Raw genomic sequence first — 15,966 nt, forward strand, 5'->3', positions numbered from 1 at the left:
CCTCCAATGTAGGATTAGGGCTGCTTAATATCAGGGAGCTAGTTTCATTTTTTGCTCATTGAATCCTACACTGTCCATTTACTGCCACTTAATTTACCAGGTAATTTATTCTCTGCTCCAAACACCAACACCTGTCTGCTCTGAGCATCTCTCTCTCTCTCAACCACACACTTCTAGGCATGCACACGTCACACACTGATCTGCAAAGGACGCTACTCCTATTGACCAGCATTTAGAGATTCATTGCAACATGCTGTACTTGCATGAAGACACACACAGGCGGTGCAAAGGGTTTTTGTGGAAGTTGAGATCGCAATGACATGAAAAATAATGGACCCACTTCTGCTTCTCGACTGTCTCGGAGTGTAATGCTACTTGCACCTGTGCCACTTATGGAGCACAGTAATTTTGCCCCTGCAGAGGCTGCTTGTCACCAAACGTAGACATAGGTTACTTCAAATGTTAGACGTAATGACCAGTGCTGTCATGGTGCACGATGTGGGTCAAGTTTCAATAGAATCAGTCCGGGTGTTCTGATGTAATCCTGCCAAAAGATAAATGCACATCCAGACGAAAGCTGCCATTTATTTATTCTCTCATGTGCACGTTCTTACCCTCTCCTTCTCCCGCCCTCTTACTGCAGCCCTATCCGGAGGCCTCCAGGGCCAGAGCGCCTCCTCCGTCAGCTCCGAGATCAAGTCAGAGGACGAGGGCGACGAGAACCTCCTGCACGACAGCAAGTCCCTGGACAACAAGAAGGAGGACGGGGACAGCAAGGACCTGAAATCAATTGAGAGGTTAAGATCTAGGTTCAGGTACCTCTCAGACGTTCACTTCCATCAAACCCCTCAGCTGGGCTGGCATTGACCCAAAACACCTACATGCTTAGAGACCTTCCTTGTTCATTGAGAAATAAAGCTTTTCTAGCTTATAATGCAAAAAAAAATCACCTGTATTTTGTAATTTTTAAAGAGAAAGAACACAGGAAGGCCTTAAAGCTGTGATTGTTTTGGGAACCAGCCTTTGGACTTTGATGAAGTAACTAAGTGTGATGAGAAGCAGCTAAATAGACTTTATATCTGTCTATAGGATTGGAGATGCTCCTGGTTGACAGTCTCTCTCCATGGTCTTGGGCCTGGTTTTAGCTGTTCCTCACACAACAGAGTAGAGCCCATGGTCAATGTTCTCCAAGAAGTGATGCCTCGTATTCAGAGCTGGGGAATCAACACCGATATTGAAATGAATATTTTTGTGAGAAATTAAAAACCGTAACAATGGTTTGAATACTTCAAAGGCAGGTATGAAACGTAATAAACACTGAAGCCAGCTACCTTTGAAGTCATTAAAATATTCTAAGTGATGCTTTTGGTAAATAAAAAGGCCGTTCTGGAAGTCTAAGTCTATAAAATAATGGCCAAACTTCTCACTGGCTGTATGACTGTAGTAAGTATGTTTCTAATGAGGTTATGGTCTCAACATTTAGCTTGAGGCCTTTTTAAAATAAGCACGATGTTTCTTTGGTACATTTTGGTCACATTTAACGTTAAATAAATGCAGAAGCAGCAAGATTTTAGGGCATGGCTACCTTGTGGTTGACCATTGTAACTTTTACCCTTATTGTCCAAATATGATCAGTATTATCTCCAAAAACAAAAGATAGCCAGACTAACAGAATCAAAAGGTAACACGTACTCGGGTCCCCTTTTTAATAAAGTCTATATTTTGTTGACGGTGTTGTTTCCCTTTCCTGGATGCGGCTGAGTAGCCTTCACCCTCCAATGATATTTTAACCTGGAAGAAAAATCTGAAACATTTGGATCCCAAACCCAGAGACTGTTCATGATGAAGGGGGTCATGATGATGACAATATTAGTCATGCTGATGTTACAAACTGAGCTCTAACCCTCACATCCTCCCCATCCTCCTCCTCTCCTTCCCTTACCCCCTGCTTCTTCTCCCCTTGCTACCTTTTCATGCACATCACCGCAGCAACCCAGACGACGAGGACTTGTCTCCGGAGCAGAAGATGGAGAGAGAGCGGGAACGGAGGATGGCCAACAACGCGCGGGAACGTCTACGCGTCCGCGACATCAACGAGGCGTTCAAGGAGCTCGGCAAGATGGTGCAGCTGCACCTGAAGAGCGACAAACCTCAGACCAAGTTGCTGATTCTGCACCAGGCCGTGGCCGTCATCCTCAGTCTGGAGCAGCAAGTCCGAGGTCAGTTTTGTATAAAGACACCTGAACTTTATAAAGTGTATAGCCACTAGATGTATATAACAATAATAATATGTTTGTTTTTAAGTTTTTAGAAGCAATCATTGAATGAAGGAAAATGTAAATGATCACAAATCTTGGACCTCAGTGGAAAAAACCACTGTAGCTGCAGGGACATTTGTGACCTTAAAACATAGGATTAATAACATTCTCACTTCCTGTATTCAATCTGAATCTGAGTCGTTATTTTGTATAAAAGGAGTAATCATTGTTCAAAAAGTAAAAGAGAGTTTTTTTAAACATGTAGTGATCTACAGCTCCAGGAGAGGGAACCACTGGTGCCTGTTGGTTGTGTTAAACCTCGCTTCAGTTTCAATACTTATTAACTGACACAGCACAAGAAAACCTCACTGAAAAACAGTCAGGACCCAGCACAGTCAGACATCACAGGAAATAATCTCTTTCTCCATCTGTGCAGAGCGAAACCTGAACCCCAAAGCGGCCTGTCTGAAGCGCCGCGAGGAGGAGAAGGGCTCGTGTCATCGGACGGGGGTCACCTCTCATTGGCCGCCGCTCACCACGCTGCCGCCGCCATGGGCGATGGGTCGAACCCTTTGGGACAAATGTAAAACGCAGCAACACCCCTTCCCCCCTGAATGGTCAGAAGATTTCACTTATAAACTAATCTGCTGTTGTACCTTAAACTCAAACCAGAGAATTAAAATTTTGAAACCAGTCGAGAAACTTCAAGAAAACAATTTAGAATTCAGTTGCCATGAAATTGATGGTCAACATGCCTCCATTGAAACTAAGTTTACGTTGGCTTGGAGTATTACATTCATACTTTAAAGGTCAAAGTTATATTTAAATCATTATGACTTAACGTGTCGTCTGTGTACAGCTTAACCAGCTGCTTCCGGTATATAGAATAAGTGTAACCAAACCAAAATGCTAAAAAGAAAAGCTAATCAGTCATTCGAACATATGTGAAAGTAAAGTCAAGGCACCATTTCATCCTTTTCTTCTTGCAGTTGCATTATTTATCTACTCTATTGCAGAAAAAGAGGTTATAACCTACACAGACCACATGTAGACCGAACACTATATAGGTCAAATATATTATAACACTTGAATGTGTTTGGAGAGGTAAAGTTGTTTAGTTCTTGACAGTAAAAATCTGGAAGAGCTGATATATATCAGTGGGTCTAAAAATACAGGCTCATAACTTGAGTTTCTTTCTGGTCTCGGTACATTAAAACAACAGATTGGAAGTAAGTGTGATTTTTTTGTGTGTGCCTCTGTGTGTGTGTCTGTGTGCATGCGTGCGTGCGTGCGTGCGTGCGTGTGTGTGTGCGTGTGTGTGTGTGTGTCAATGTTCTTTGCTCATTTTTATTATTAAATCCAAATGTGACGTTGAAGCTGCATTTAAAAACTTCATGTGAACATATATGTGTGTGGGTTTCCCCCCCACTCCCCCCCCCCCCCCAGCTATGTGTCAACCAATTAAACATGGGTATATTAGTCTGAAATAAAAACCAAAATAATCCAAACTGGAGAATAAAGCAACTATATTGGGTGGATCCATAATTGTGACGGAAACACAACTGGATGCTGATGTGTTACTGTTTGATGTTAGCTAAATTTGGTTAGCATGTTGCTAACTTAAACTTAAAAGCTAAAGGTGGCATGAGTAGTCACTCCCTTGACATGCATTTTGAAAGTGACTTTTCACTCTTTAGTCAGTGTAAACCAGCCTGTATTAGCTGGCTATTGCTAACGCTGGCTATCGTTGACATAGCCAACTTCTGTGTACATTTACTTATGTCTGCTCTGACTTCACATGGTCTGGAGTTTCCCTTTAGCTCAGAACAGTAGTGTCCATATCAAACGGGTTCTGACCTACTGGAAATATGTTCTCTGGATTAAGCGAGAGGCGGCGTATAGCTAGAGCATGCAATGATTGTGGAATCCAACGTTAATGAGGAAATACTTCAGTCAGTTCAAATAATCGTGATCAGGCTCTAATGAAATGATTGGACTATTGCACAAAAGAAATACCTGATTAGATTCAGCCTCGGTTGCCAATGAATTCATAGAACCCTTTTTATTCTGATACCACATGAGCTTTTCCTTAGTTTCGCCCTACAATTGGCGTTGGATCAAATAAATAACGGTTTTCTTAGGTGCCACTGTTAGAGCTGCTCTTACAGTTAAGGTTCACTTTGTGTTTGAGGTACAGTAAGTTCATGTCGCTCCTAATCCCCCATTCCTTTCATTTGTTTATCTACTTTCCAGGTCAAAGGTGCCCGAGTTCATCAAGATGATGAGTGACCACTTCCTCTGACGGCGTTCCCATGACAGCCCTGCAATCGATCGACCACGTTGTTGCTTCAGCCTGACCAATCAGATTCTCTTGATCTTCGGCCTGACCAATCAGATCAGCCTCCTTCTCTCCTCTCGTCTGTCTCTTATCCTGCCCTTCACCTTCGTCTTCTTCTTCTTTCGAGAAAACGGACCACAGAGTCCCGTTATGTCGCTTTTGTCACTTTGCATCTCCAGCCGAAGTGAACTAGATGCTACTTTGTGGAGACGTTGAATGGCCGCTGTAAACATGGCTGCTGCAAAGTGGCCGTCTGTGGGAGCTTTTGACACAAAGTGACAACAACGGACAAACTTCTTTGGATCATCCAAGAAATTCTTCTTCTTGTACTACTTGTTTTATCAGCATTCCCAGTTTTAATGAACAAAATGGTTCTATATATAGTATATATATACGACAAAAAGGACAAAAAAGGACGACACACTTGCGCCAAAAAAGGGCAACTGGACACAGGGAGTTTGGAGGATTGGTGTTGGAGCAAGTTGTTCAGAACGGAGCAAAACATATCACAAAGTGTTAAAGAATTTTTGTTTTCTTTAAAGCAACATTGCGCAGCTGAGTGCAGCGCGTCTCTGACTGAATGGCAATCTAACGCCACACTGTGGATTAAGCTGTGCCTGATCTCCTCTTAGATGCCAACCAGTCAGATAGATATACACACGGAGAAGCAAAGCAAGCGAAACTAAAAAAGAAAAACCAGAAAGAATCAAGCAGAAGCAAGCTGCCCACTCATACATCCCCTTACTTAATTAGGTCCTGATATGCCGTGTCGTTTAAACAGAAATTAAGTTTGCAAGCGCTTTTTGACTATCGTAGATTACTAGAATCAAGCGGGGCTAAAAAGCAAAAACGTGGGCAACTCGTTCTTCCCCTTCTAACGCATTCCCTCCTAACCTACGAACCAACATTCACCTTGGATTGGAAAAGAATCTGAACGTCTTTATGTTTTTTTTAGCAGTGTTGACTTTCTTTACCAAACATCAAAATTGAACCTACTTTAAACCTTTTAGGATGATGGCAATTTCAAAAGGCTGGACGGTCGTACAATGGCCCGTGTGTGTCTTCTGGAAGGAACAGAATACTTAACGAATCAATCAGTTAATCAATCAATCAAGCAGTGAGCGACTCCAGGTGGACCGGGGTCTAAATGATTAAAGTCAGAAGAATTACTGAAGACAAAAAGGAAGATAGAATGTGTACTCTTAGACGTGGCAGGAAGGAAAGACTTCCGTTGACATCTTTGTTTAGGATCGTTGGGGTCTTAGTGCAGATTCAAAATGTAGAACAGAAAGAAAGAGCTCTAGGAAACACGCCGAACCACAGTTAGGTATTTGTCAACATGGGCAGAGCCGGCAGTTTAGATTGGTGTCCAGGCCTTTTCGCAAATCAAAGGATTACCGGGCAGATGGTTGTGAGAGGATGGACAGATCATACAAATGAGAGATGGATGACTGGATTAGAGGGAAGAGGGCTGGACTGAGCACTGAAGTGAATCATATTCCATGTTTAGCACATTCCCTGAGTCACCATTGCTCTGCTTGAATAAGAGTTTTGGGAGTCATAGAAGGAGAAAGGATTTAAGTGGGTCAACATTCCCAGAATCGGAGGATGAAACCCTCTTTATTAGTCACATACATGCACACAGCAGAGCACACACAGTGAGATTGGTCCTCTGCATTTAACCCATCCTACTACTAGGAGCAGTGGGCAGCTATTGTGCAGCGCCCGGGGAGCAATGGGGAGGGGGGATTGGAGGTGTCAGCAGGGCCCAGGAGGTGAACTGGGACCTTTCCAAGTAGCAGCGACCCTACGATTCCCACTCCAAGCCCCTACTGACTGAGCCACTGCGGGACAGGAGCTACTTATAGAAGAGGGAGTAATTAAAATAGAAACGAGAGGTCTAAATGGCAATGAAGCTGCTGGGGAAACAAGGGTATACTTTGTTCTGGGGGAAAGCAGCAGAAGTCAAAGCATTCCTGTATTGGATTTATTAGATTCCAGTGGTTTAGTATCTGGCCAATCATAACATAATATTCAGGTTCATTAAAGTTGAAGACTCTGTTACTGGGACCTTCAATCCTGTTGGATCGATGCAATTTTTCTAAAACATTGAGTCTTGTTTTCTGCTTAGCATTTTAGAAACTAGGGAATCAATTCTACTCGAGATCCCCCACAGTTCCAATTGGATTTCTGGTTTTGGAAGACTGCTTTTTGTCCTGGTTGGGTGAAGATGAGTTAGGTTTGTTCACAATTATCCGCTACAGTTAGGGTTAGGGTTAAGCTTAGCCCTCAGATACTTTCGGCCAGTCTTGGCCCTCAAAACAAAACCAGTGTACTCCTGTGTGTCATTCCTTATGTGTCAAGCATCCCTGGTGTAGGTCCCAGACACTTGTATAAGCTTGATTTGCTCTAACACTATTTACAGTGGGGCAAAAAAGTATTTAGTCAGCCACCAATTGTGCAAGTTCTCCCATTTAAAAAGATGAGAGAGGCCTGTAATTTTTATCATAGGTATACCTCAACTATGAGAGACAAAATGAGAAAAAGAAATCCAGAAAATCACATTGTAGGATTTTTAAAGAATTTATTTCAAATGATTGTGGAAAATAAGTATTTGGTCAATAACAAAAGTTCATCTCAATACTTTGTTATATACCCTTTGTTGGCAATGACAGAGGTCAAACGTTTTCTGTAAGTCTTCACAAGGTTTCCACACACTGTTGCTGGTATTTTGGCCCATTCCTCCATGCAGATCTCCTCTAAAGCAGTGATGTTTTGGGGCTGTCGCTGGGCAACACGGACTTTCAACTCCCTCCAAAGATTTTCTATGGGGTTGAGATCTGGAGACTGGCTAGGCCACTCCAGGACCTTGAAATGCTTCTTACGAAGCCACTCCTTCGTTGCCCTGGCGGTGTGTTTGGGATCATTGTCATGCTGAAAGACCCAGCCACGCTTCATCTTCAGTGCCCTTGCTGATGGAAGGAGGTTTTCACTCAAAATCTCACGATACATGGCCCCATTCATTCTTTCCTTTACACGGATCAGTCGTCCTGGTCCCTTTGCAGAAAAACAGCCCCAAAGCATGATGTTTCCACCCCCATGCTTCACAGTAGGTATGGTGTTCTTTGGATGCAACTCTGCATTCTTTCTCCTCCAAACACGACGAGTTGAGTTTTTACCAAAAAGTTCTATTTTGGTTTCATCTGACCATATGACATTCTCCCAATCCTCTTCTGGATCATCCAAATGCCCTCTAGCAAACTTCAGACGGGCCTGGACATGTACTGGCTTAAGCAGGGGGACAGGTCTGGAACTGCAGGATTTAAGTCCCTGGCGGCGTAGTGTGTTACTGATGGTAGCCTCTGTTACTTTGGTCCCAGCTCTCTGCAGGTCATTCACTAGGTCCCCCCATGTGGTTCTGGGATTTTTGCTCACCGTTCTTGTGATCATTCTGACCCCACGGGGTGAGATCTTGCGTGGAGCCCCAGATCGAGGGAGATTAGCAGTGGTCTTGTATGTCTTCCATTTTCTAATAATTGCTCCCACAGTTGATTTCTTCACACCAAGCTGCTTACCTATTGCAGATTCAGTTTTCCCAGCCTGGTGCAGGTCTACAATTTTGTCTCTGGTCTCCTTTGACAGCTCTTTGGTCTTGGCCATAGTGGAGTTTGGAGTATGACTGTTTGAGGTTGTGGACAGGTGTCTTTTATACTGATAACGAGTTCAAAAAGGTGCCATTAATACAGGTAACGAGTGGAGGACAGAGGAGCCTCTTAAAGAAGTTACAGGTCTGTGAGAGCCAGAAATCTTGCTTGTTTGTAGGTGACCAAATACTTATTTTACCGAGGAATTTACCAATTAATTCATTAAAAATCCTACAATGTGATTTCCTGGATTTTTTTTTCTCATTTTGTCTCTCATAGTTGAAGTGTACCTATGATAAAAATTACAGGCCTCTCTCATCTTTTTAAATGGGAGAACTTGCACAATTGGTGGCTGACTAAATACTTTTTTGCCCCACTGTATATCAATTGACATCATTGTCTGAGGGAAGTCCAATCTACGAGCCTAACCACGACTAAAATATGTTAAGCTAAGTAAGCTAATATGCTAAGGTGTTCTCTCCTGCAACAGGGGAAGTTACTTGGAAAAGCTGCAAGAACTTCCATTGTATTAATCGGAAAGTCCCCTTTCACCTTTGCCCCAATTTGACCCTGTCTCAATCCAGGCCTGTCTTTAATATCCAGTCCCAAGTTCTGTCTTCTCTGCTGACCCTAGCCTTATGAGCCCTAAACCAGAGCCCTAGCCCCTCTTCCCAGCCTCGTGCCCCACCTAAGCGGACCCGCTGATGCAATTTGAACATTCACACTACCAATGTGCCTTTTTAGAGTTCATATCATTCGAGTTGCCAGAGGAGGACATTAAACTGGTCTTTTAATAGGATGCAAGCTTAGGGAAACCTGTTCTTAGTCGTTAGGTTCTATGCAGTCAGGTTTTTTACCAGACCTGGGAATTTAAAAAAAGCTAAAAAGGAAAAAAAAGTATTTTTTGGATAAAAAAACAAAACTGTATTTAATGTACTGTACGCTTATATGTAAGTAGACAGCCTGTTCTGGCTTTGAGCCAATGAGACAGACGCTTGATTTAGCAGGACAAGTCCCTTATCCCTGTCCTTCCCTGCCCCCACCACAAGTTTTCCATAACCCCTGACCCCGTCCTGTTCCTAGCCCCAGCCCTGTTTCCATGGTGAACAACGCGTCTCTTCTTGTATTATAGCTTATCAGCTTTTTATCAATATTTGATCGGCTTGTTCGTAAGCCAATGTAGTCTTCAGTACAAAGTGTGTGGTCGTATGTTGTAAAACAGATTTCCTTTTTCCTCTCTCTCTCTCTCTCTCGCTCTCTCTTTTTTAAGAAGAATCTTTTTTCTTATTACTTTTTCTTTGTCTGTTCTGGTTTACATGTCTATTATAGAAAATGTAAAAAAACAACAAAAACAAAAACAAAAAACACAATTCTCTTTCTGACAGCACCGTTTCTGTCCGTGCTCATTTTGGATGCGGTTTTAAATCCTACCCAATCAACAGGAAGGCACGGAAAAACTGGAAAATAATCTATCTGAATAAATCAATCTATATATAGATGTACAAAAAAATATATACGATATATAAGGAGGGGTGCCATTTTTCTGTTGTTTTTGAATTTTCTTTTCCAGAGGAGTGTTTGCTCGATGATGAGGACTTATTTTCTCAAAGGTTGAACTGGCAGACGTTGGAAAGGCCCTTCAGTGTTACGAAATTTTCAACTGACTTTGTTGTTGTTCTCCGTTGTTGCCATAACAACACCCTCTGACTAGTACGGCATCCTGCGCAGGACAAAAATGGGACCGGAGCGCCACGAGCTCCATTCACTGCTATCTATCCAAGGCAACAACACACAGACGTTTGTAAATTGTATGCAACAAAATGGCAAACTTTACCATTATTTTGAAATTGTGTATGTAAAAGTTATATTTTTACATGTAGACTGTTGTTATTTTGTGTTTTAGAAATATGTTGTATCGGTTTTTTTGTTAAAATATGAAAAAGTAAAAATTCAGTGTGTGTTGAAAAAATGTGTCACATTGAAAATGTAGTGCGGTCAAAAAGTTCCTTTTTTTTATTTCCAACATTATGTTTATATCTGTGGGGGACATTTTCGAGGGTTCATGGGAGGAATCCGAAAACATAAAAGATATATGATATTTGTTTTATTCTCCATGCCTCATGACATTACCATTTTTAAATGTATTTTTTGAAGAGAATTGTGTAAATAGTCATAAAACATGTTGGATGGGGAGGGGGGGAGGACTTCCCAGTGAGAGGTGACGATGATGATAACGATGATCTTGTTTTCCATTTTTGGTGATTTTGTATTCGTCCCGTTACCGTAGCCAGGAGCCAACTTTTAGTATGAGTCAGCGGTGCTCAGTGCTGTTTATGGTTTTGGTTGAACATCGGAAGTGTGAGTCAAATTATTCTAGTGTCAGAGCCCGGTTGGGGCCTTTTTTCGTGGCTTATAACAAAATAATTCCGCACTGGTAAAACTGACCTTAGGGAAAGTGCATAATCAAATGAACACAAACACAGGTATTTGATCATTAGCATAACAATAATACAAAAAGTTATAACGAATAACTAACCTGTTTCAGAAATAGCTATGACATAACTAAACGGAAATATCCAAAGACTGTTCAATTATTCAAATACTTTGGTAACCTGGTGGCTTTGGGCTGGCTCTGACTCCTGTGCATTTATTGGGTTGTAAATGTTAATAAAATGAAACACCCTTAGCACCTAATTCCAGATTAATATATGAAAATGTTGTAAAAGATTGGAGCATCACTAATATAAAACAGCAGGTCATCGGCATACAATCTTATCAGCTATTTCCCCAAAAATGTATCAGATCATGTGCAAGGCAGTTTCAATCAATCAAGCTTTTTTGTTAAAGGGAAAAGCTGCTTTGAATCGGACCTAGGTAAAACACTAGGATTGAATCTGTCAGTGTAAGTGCTAAATGTATTTTTTAAGTAATGTTATTTTTGCGATGCTTCATTTTGTATTTTTCTCTTTGTTGTATAATCAAGTCATCTCCCGAATTACAGTATTTCATTTTTATGTTACCCCTGATGTTTCTATTAGCCAAATTGATACCTTTGTTTCTTTTCTCCCTTGTTGTACATACATGCCTCATTTCTCTTTTTCAGTGACTGTGCCATGAGCTTTGTAATCTGTTACTCTGTACCAGTTTTACTGCAATAATGAGTTGAATTCAAAAATGGCCACTCCTGTTGTTTGTTTTCCCTGCGCTGTCTCGTGATAGAATACCCATTTTAATGAACGGTTACAGTCGAGCCAACAGTTGGGTATACTCCACACATAAGCACTCACCAACATCAGTAGCACAACAATTCTGAATTTTGGTTCATTATTTATATACCTAAAATTCATTGAATTTTTTTCCAATTAATAATTTAATTGAACATTTTATTAAGATTAAGATTAAGATTCAACTTTATTGTCATTGCACAGAGTACAAGTACTAGGACAACGAAATGCGGTCTCTGCATTTGACCCATCCTAGTGTTAGGAGCAGTGGGCTGCCATTATGTACGGCGCCCGGGGAGCAGTGTAGGTAACCAGTGTCTTGCTCAGGGACACCACGGTGGCACTTGGTCTTTCGGGGACTTGAACTGGTGACCTTCCAGTTCCCAGGCCAAGCCCCTATCGACTTCGCCACCACCGCCCTAAAAGTGTAGTTCCCATACCGGGAGTCGAACCCGGGAGTCGAACCCGGGCCGCCTGGGTGAGAACCAGGAATCCTAACCGTTAGACGTTATGCAGCTAATAAATAAGGATGAACAAGTGATATAACTCCTGTGACAAACATCGAAATGAATAATCAAAGGAGCCTGTTTTCATATCTCTACATAACATCAAGTTAAAATTCTATAAATGTCCACTGCCAGAAAAAAAAAAACCTGAATATTTTAAACCTGTACTAGCCAAGTAATTCCCTCAAAGCATTGAATATCTCACATTTAAAACTTAAAATTAGGCTTTTTTGGGAACTTAAGGTAGTAAACATATTTTTCTTTTAAGTTCAGTTAAGGAATTAAAGCTTGCAGGGGATTTCTTATCCCAAAGACGCCAAAATAAGAAGTCATTTTTGAGACAATTCGTCCTTAAGGGGCCTAAATTGTTCAGTATTATAAAGTACACTGCCTGCCCAAAAAAAAGGTCACTCTGATATTCGTTGGACCGCCTTTAGCTTTGATTACAGCACGCATTCACTGTGGCATCGTTTCCACAAGCTTCTGCAACGTCACAACATTTATTTCTGTCTTTCATTTTTCGCCAAGTTCTTGTCTTGATGACGGGAGATTCGGACCACTGCGAGAAGTCTTCTCCAGCACATCCCAAAGATTCTCAATCGGGTTCAGGTCTGGACTCTGTGGTGGCCAATCCATGTGTGAAAATGATGTCTCATGCTCCCTGAACCACTCTTTCACAATTTGAGACCGATGGATCCTGGCATTGTCCTCTTGGAACATGCCCGTGCCATCAGGGAAGAAGAAATCCATGGATGGAATAACCTGGTCCTTCAGTATATTCAGGGAGTCAGCTGACCTCATTGTTTGGGCACATTGCTGAACCTAGACCAGACCAACTGCAGCAACCCCAGATCATAGCACTGATTGATATGATTAAATGTACTTCATTATCTGCTGTCAGTCAGCTTCAGCCTTTACTAGCAGCAGCAAATCCACACATTTTGGATATTTTACACTTCATTATATTTTGGATTATGTTTATTTGTAACATGGTTTGTGGTGTGGTTTGGTGATTACTGACATACATTTCCTTATAAGAAGATGCATGTCAGTTTAAACTCTGTGTGTTCTTTAAAGAAGTTCAAAGGTTGTGATTAGCCTATTAGCACAAAGAATGCAAGCGGGGGGAAACTGCTAGCCTAAGTCAAAGGAAAGAGAGAGACCTTCCAACAACCCAAAAGCTTTCAGATTTATATGTTTTATCTTTAGCGACCAATTAAGTAACTGATCCATCTAAGAGCTATTTGGGTTTTGTTATCAGGAGGGCTCCAGGAGAGCTCTAACATAAAACCCACAATGTCTCATTTTATCGTTTCAAAGAAAACACAGAGTTGGATTTGATGCTGATTTTTCAGTAACTGAAATGAGTCATGGGCCGTTTGAGACACGCTGAGAAGGGATTGGTAACGGACAGTTTCTTTGAAAGGTTTAACTACATTGTTTAAGTACGGTACTTTCTGTAAATCAATTAACTGCTCAATCTCATCCAAGTTTATCAACATTTCTTCATACTCTTCTTTGTTGATTGAGGAAGATAAGATCTGTATGGTACATTTTGCCAGCACTACAAAGCTCTGATTGGTCTGTTTCTTCATCTTTAAATCAGCCCTCAGGTGAGAACAGCAGACATGTTTTGATATGTGATATGATATCAACTCATCTGCTTATTTGTATTGACTCGATTCAACTTTGCATTGCAAGTACAAAGACGTCCAAGTTCAGCGTTTTCTCTCTTTAAAGACAATTTGTCCTTTTAAATCTCAGTTTCCCCCTTTCACAATCAGAAGTCATTTTCAAAACTGTCCCACTATTTTCTCATTATTCTAACTCCTTCATCTTCCTCTTCTTTTAAAAATTCACACTTTTTGTCGCCCATTTTGTTTTTTCTTTTCTATTTTTCTTTTTCAAACTTCAGATTTTTTTTGAATTTCCGACTATTTCTTCAAAATGATCAAATTATTATTTATATTTTTCTCAAAGATCAGACTTTTAACTCAAATTTATGGATTTTTTCTAAATGTCGAATTTTAAAAATGTCGGATTCTTTTTTCAAAAAGATCCGTTTTTCCTAAAAAATCTGACATCTTTTCATAATGTCGACTTTTAAAAGCGTCCCATTATTTTCACATTATTCTAAGTCCTTCTTCACGTGGCCCTAATCTTCTTCTTTTTTTTAACCTTTGATTTTCTTTTCAAACTTCACATTTTTTTCCGGATCTCCACTTTTTAGAATTTCTTGACTAATTCTTCAAAATGATCACTTTTTCCTCAGAATTCTGCCTCTTGTTTTTTTGACATAAAACCAGACTAGTTGAACTAAAGAATACTCATTATATTATACAACAAAATATATTCCAATGTTAATCTTAAAAAATGAATACATACAGTATGTTCTGGGAGTAGATTCGTCTACACACATCTGGTACAATAAGAATCAGTGCAGTTCAGTATTGATGTGCCTCAGGGGTTCTTACTTTTAGAGAAGGGTGTTGTTTAAGCACCAGGGTAAAGGAAGGGGAAGGGCTGATACCTGCACAAACCCTTACTAACTGTGTGAAACTCAACCACTTATTAATACAAGTTAGCTCAGCAACAAATCAATTAAAATACATGTATTTTTTCAGTCTAAATCAGGGCCTTTTTGTTCAAAGTTGGGTGTGTCTTTTTGTGCTTTCTTTTCTTATCTATTGTCAGGAATGTGTGGTGGTCGTAAAGCACAGAGGGAGGGATCATAAACATGAGCCGTTTGTATCTTGACCTTCCTTACTAATACGGATATTAGTATGTCCTGTAATAATGTAGTGTTGCAGTCATCCCATCCCCCCTTGTCCTGTTAGTGGGATTTCTGTTTGTCTCAGCCCTGCTACAGACTGGAAACCGTGTCCTGGGTGTACCACTGTATTCAATCCACCCAATGCATGCTGGGATAGATTGTCTTTTGTGACACTGAAAAGGATAAGCTTATTTCAAAAGGGGGCAAATGATTCGATGGACCTTTGCATTTCTATTTCAATGGATTCATACAGTATTGTGTGGGGTATTCAGTGTCTTGCATTAACGGATGACACATCACTTTGACCTTATATTCTTAGGTTCTGATGATTTATGTTTACTTCACAAATGATATAAGACACTTGACATTAATTTGAATAATAAGCCATGTGTTTACAGTCTTTTTGTTTCCACCCAGATGTAACACGCCTGTACAGGTTTCATGACTGAAGAGGGACTGGTTCTTCAGTGGAAGGGATTGCCTCCTCTCCTGATGATCCCTCGACAGGAAACGGTCTATTCAGTTTAGGATGAGTTTTCATTTTGACTCATCAAAGTGTTTTCATTGACACCTGCCCTTGGGCTACAGGTACTGACGTCAATTTCCCGATATTTAGTACATTTTGTGAGCTGTTTCTGAACTTGTCAACTTTACAGAACACATCTTACAGGGGCCAAACCCTTCATCTGTAAAGTGCATGCTGTGTGAAAACCTTTTTTTGAAGCAGATGATTCACGAAAGATTTTAATCAAAGTTACAGAAGAAGATCAGAAGCAAATGAAAGACAACAATGTCCAAAAACGGTTGCACCTTAACCTCTTGTACAATAAAGTACATTTGGATGAGGCCCTGGCTACAGACGTCTTTGCATTTGAGTTATTAGTGATATTATTTTGTTTCTGACAGAGTAAAACCTTCTGTTTTCTGCTTCAAAATCTTATTGTGGCTTCTGATAACACTCCGTTCTGCTTAAAAACAGATTCAGCAAACTCTATAGTTAGTATCATAGGTCAAGAGTTCAGTATTATTTATATTTTCCCCACACAGGTTCTCTGTCTTCCTGCATTGATTCCCATTATAAAATATAAATGACATATTTGACAACAAGCTCAAGTTTGAGAATGGAGCCATTCAAAGGTAGGGGATGCAGCAACTCAGGAGGACAGGAGGAAGTTTGGTTGGATGGGTCAAACCAATTAAGGCTTAGACTTTCAAACAGCAGA

General features: G+C 40.7%; 1 protein-coding gene across 1 annotated transcript in view; it reads left to right on the top strand.

Annotated features, from left to right (window-relative positions):
- The window catches only part of tcf4 (transcription factor 4), a 178,543-nt gene extending 171,531 nt beyond the window's left edge, over positions 1 to 7,012 (top strand). The window contains exons 19-22 of the mRNA XM_063890231.1: positions 644 to 815; positions 1,990 to 2,219; positions 2,695 to 2,875; positions 4,512 to 7,012. Of these exons, the coding sequence (XP_063746301.1) occupies positions 644 to 815; positions 1,990 to 2,219; positions 2,695 to 2,875; positions 4,512 to 4,560 (632 nt within the window). The 3' untranslated portion in view covers positions 4,561 to 7,012. The remainder of the gene's footprint in view (positions 1 to 643; positions 816 to 1,989; positions 2,220 to 2,694; positions 2,876 to 4,511) is intronic.
- The last annotated feature ends 8,954 nt before the right edge of the window (positions 7,013 to 15,966 follow it).

This window comes from Eleginops maclovinus, chromosome 8 (assembly GCF_036324505.1).
Source record: "Eleginops maclovinus isolate JMC-PN-2008 ecotype Puerto Natales chromosome 8, JC_Emac_rtc_rv5, whole genome shotgun sequence".
Taxonomy (NCBI): Eukaryota; Metazoa; Chordata; class Actinopteri; order Perciformes; family Eleginopidae; genus Eleginops; species Eleginops maclovinus.